This window comes from Rattus norvegicus, chromosome 6, assembly GCF_021556685.1.
Source record: "Rattus norvegicus strain SHRSP/BbbUtx chromosome 6, alternate assembly SHRSP_T2T, whole genome shotgun sequence".
NCBI lineage: Eukaryota > Metazoa > Chordata > Mammalia > Rodentia > Muridae > Rattus > Rattus norvegicus.
In genome coordinates, this window is record NC_141539.1 from 57,914,071 (window position 1) to 57,918,415 (window position 4,345).

At 41.1% G+C, this 4,345-nt stretch overlaps 1 protein-coding gene across 1 annotated transcript; it reads left to right on the forward strand.

Annotated features, from left to right (window-relative positions):
* Positions 1 to 1,563: 1,563 nt before the first annotated feature.
* On the forward strand, positions 1,564 to 3,237 carry Prps1l1 (phosphoribosyl pyrophosphate synthetase 1-like 1). The gene is given in 1 exon segment (NM_001105678.2): positions 1,564 to 3,237. A coding segment is annotated over 1 exon segment (957 nt). The 5' UTR covers positions 1,564 to 1,669; the 3' UTR covers positions 2,627 to 3,237.
* The last annotated feature ends 1,108 nt before the right edge of the window (positions 3,238 to 4,345 follow it).

The following is a 4,345-nucleotide window of genomic DNA, read 5'->3' on the forward strand; positions in this document are numbered from 1 at the left end:
GGACAGAGCAGTGAAAGCCATGCTTAGAATCTAGGAAGCCCACGTCCTGGTACACACAGAGCTGCAATGATCAGAAGATCATGGGTGGCTTGTTTCTTTGGCTGTGAACTGGGATATTAACATGACTGCATGGCCTCTGGGACCATTTCCATCCTATTATGATTCTAAACAAATTCAAGGTACAGCAACAGCCAGATCTTGGAACAGAAATAACAGCAAGACGAAAATGGCTTCTACTTAACAACTTGAGCAAAATATAACCAACTATGGGTTTTAAATGTTTACATTAGTATTCAGTCCTATTTAGGTAATATTAAATCTATTTAAAAATCTGTTTTGTTTTTCATTAGAAACTGAAAATGTGTGTCATACTGAGAACACTAAAAGAAAAATCAATTTAATTGAGGCGGCAAGTACTTTTAGTGCTTCTAAATTAAGCTACAGGATTTTCTGTACAAATCACTGTATATAGCTCATTTGGGATGAATTACATGGCACAGGTGTTTCTGTTGGATTTGTTTTGAAGGGAAGAACATGAATGAAGAACTGTGAACAGAAAGCAGTTGGCATGGATTACCAACTGCAAAGAACATGAACTGAATAGGAAAGAAAGGTATTCTCATGTCAAGAGGGACTCAGATCATCACCCTGCTTTCTGATGCAACATTTTAACACAGACGCTGTTAGTCGTTTACATGACTTTATAATATCTCACTCAACATGTAAAAATAAAAGTTTACAACCAAGTAATATGTTTCTCAGACTCTGTTGTACATAATAATGGTTTTAATAATTGATTTACTGATTTACTTGCTGAATTCCAGACTCAGTTTCTTTAAATAACTAGGTTAGATGCTAGTTCCTACTTAGTTATCTTTAACCCCAGCAGAGATGTTGTCATCTACCAACATGTCAAGCTACACTCACAGCTATGCCAGGATACATGTGGCTGGGGGCGGGGCACTCTGATACATTTGCAAGAGGTAACACAACTGACACAGGGCAGTTGCTCCAGTACTATGTATCCTAAGGTACTTGCAAATACTCGGGAACAGAATCCCATTTATACCAGTTTCCAACCTTTTGTCTTTTCACTCTCTGTTGAGCAGGTAGACTAAACAACACCCTGCACATAACTCCTCCTGCTTCAATCTTGTAAGCCTGTTCAGAACCCTGTTTTGCTTTTTCATGTAGTCAAATTTAAGTTTCCAAGAAGTTAGTAACAGTTTGCCATACCTTTAATTCCAGCACTTGAGAGGGACTAAAGGGTAGGAGGCCAGCCTACTCACGGAACTAATACTAGGAAAGCCAGCGTTACACAGGGAAACCTTATCCAGGAGAAAGAAAAAGAAAAATTAATAATAGAAATTCCTATGGGTCATAAAATCTTCCTATAAATGTGAAAGTGTGTAGTAGCTGCCAGTCAAGCTTATTTGTGTTTGTTTTGTTTTCTTTTCTCTCTCTCCCTCTCTCTCTCTCTCTCTCTCTCTCTCTCTCTCTCTCTCTCTCTCTCTCTTTCAAAAGGCTTGAGGTCAGATCAGCACAACCGTTAGGGGAAGGGACAGTAACGGCTTTGTAACCACCCTCTGTGCACTGCCCGGAAACTGTTAGTCTGTGGTCCAGTTTACCTTCCAAGACGGAAGCTTTAAGTCTAGGATCTCTGGCCAGGATGCCAAACATCAAAATCTTCAGCGGCAGCTCCCACCAGGACTTATCCCAGAAGATTACCGAGCGCCTGGGCCTCGAGCTCGGCAAGGTGGTAACTAAGAAATTCAGCAACCAGGAGACCTGCGTGGAAATTGGTGAGAGTGTGCGCGGAGAAGACGTCTACATAGTTCAGAGTGGTTGTGGTGAAATCAACGACAGTCTAATGGAACTTTTGATCATGATCAATGCCTGCAAGATCGCTTCCGCCAGCCGGGTGACTGCGGTCATCCCCTGCTTCCCTTACGCCAGGCAGGATAAAAAGGATAAGAGTCGGGCTCCCATCTCTGCGAAACTCATAGCAAATATGCTGTCTATAGCGGGTGCAGATCACATTATCACCATGGACCTACATGCTTCTCAGATTCAGGGGTTTTTTGACATCCCAGTAGATAATTTGTATGCAGAACCAGCCGTCCTGAAGTGGATAAAGGAGAATATTTCTGACTGGAGAAACTGCACAATTGTTTCTCCTGATGCTGGCGGAGCCAAGAGGGTCACTTCCATCGCGGACCATTTGAATGTGGATTTTGCCTTGATTCACAAAGAACGGAAGAAAGCCAATGAAGTGGACCGCATGGTGCTTGTGGGTGACGTAAAGGAGCGAGTGGCTATCCTTGTAGATGACATGGCTGACACTTGTGGTACAATCTGTTATGCGGCTGACAAACTTCTGTCAGAGGGAGCTACCAGAGTTTATGCCATCTTGACTCACGGAATCTTTTCTGGCCCAGCCATTGCTCGCATCAATGGCGCATGCTTTGAAGCAGTAGTGGTCACTAACACTATACCTCAAGAAGACAAGATGAAACAGTGTAGCAAAATCCAGGTGATTGACATCTCCATGATTCTTGCTGAAGCCATCCGGAGAACCCATAACGGAGAATCTGTTTCCTATCTGTTCAGTCATGTTCCCTTGTAACGGAATGACATAAAATTTAAGGGCAGTAAGATAAAACAAAAATAAACCCTGTTCGCGTTTTTGCTTCTGTATTTGATGAAATGTTCTGTCAGAGATCCAGTGGGGTCCACCATGGCCTCAGTAGATAGGAGATTGTGGGTTTCCTCACATGGTCTTTTCATTCTGGCTTCTTTGATTTTGTGAGCTTTTGACTTTCACAAAGTCCCATTGCCACAAGGTTTCTGATTTTGCAACACATTGCCTCATACTACCAGAGGACAAGTCAGTTACAAAGCCATTTGATCTAACACAGGCAATCATATTCCCCAAGTTCACCAGAGTCTATGGTAAACTTCAGCAAGTACCCTGGGCTTTCTTAACCTTCTCCTCTATTCTAAATTCACTGGAAGGAAATGGCAGCTTCCAGGTTAAGCCACCACTGAGTTCAATAAGTCTACACAGCAAAGTACAGCAAGTGTTCTTTGAGAAAGAAGACCTTGACTATCTATTTGCAGACTCATCTTAGATTCTTAATCCTACATCCTTCTTTAACTTTAGCTGTCCAGGCATCCTCTTCCTGGGCAAATATGCAATTGGGTTCAAGTCTTCAATAGACCATAGTCTTGTTGAAAGCAATGACTCTTGTACCTGTCAATGATAGGTGATCTATAATGTTACATTGTTTTGCTGTAGCTGCCTATTAGCATCACGGTAGAGTCTAGGTAGACTGCAGAGCCTTCTGGCTGGTTTCAACATTTGTGTGTCATCTTCCTTCAGTGGAGTAGATTGGCCTCCTCAAAGACCCTAGCTTTGTATTTTAAGATAATGTTCTCATCTCTTTTTAAGGAAAGTCAATACAGGGTCGGAGTGAGTGGAAGTGCATGGCTACAAAGACTGTGTGAAGTTTCTCATCTCCAGGGAGATAGAAAAAAAAGCCCCAAGAATTTCTAAAGGATAAAACAAAAACAAGGCAGATTTAAAGAAGCAATATTCAAAGTGTTATTCGACCTCTCCTTTGAATTGCCGAGTAATAAATGGGACGGAACAATGTCTTTGTACTTCTAAAGAAATATTTTAAGCCTTAATGTTTGTGTTCAAATTTGAAGGCAGTATTAAGGCATTTACAAATCTTCTTTAGTATTAAAAGATTAAGGAATTTTACCATTATTGTTTCTTTCAAAAAATATTGCTTGAATTTGCTAAAAAAAACTCAGAATCTGGAAACTCAAGGCAGGAGAACTGAGAGTTCCGGGTCATCTTATGCTACATAGTGAGTTTCCGGCCAGACAGCCCAAGGGACACAGTGAGACTCTACCACAGTATGCACACATACATATTACATACATCCACAGCCTAAAGCAATGAAACCTATCACTAGTGTGAAGCCCCCGTGTCAACTTACAAAACATTTGCTGAGGACGACAGAAAATGCCTAAATTGAGTGTACTAGAAACCTGAATAGGAAGAATAAAATTGCATTCTGACAGCTTCCTCAAATTATCTAGTTAGCAGAAACCCAATTAAAATCCTTATAGGAAGTTTTTTTATAAAGCAGCTTGACAGCTTTTCTCAAAATTCATCTGGAAAAAGGTGAGCAAAACTCATCAAGGACCCCTTGAGGTTGTATTGTTACAGTGTAATGAAACAAAGCTATAGTAGTGGAATGAGGAGTATACACACAAGGCTGTGGGGGTTTGATTCTCGAAACACATTCATGAATACTTACAGGAATCTCAGACA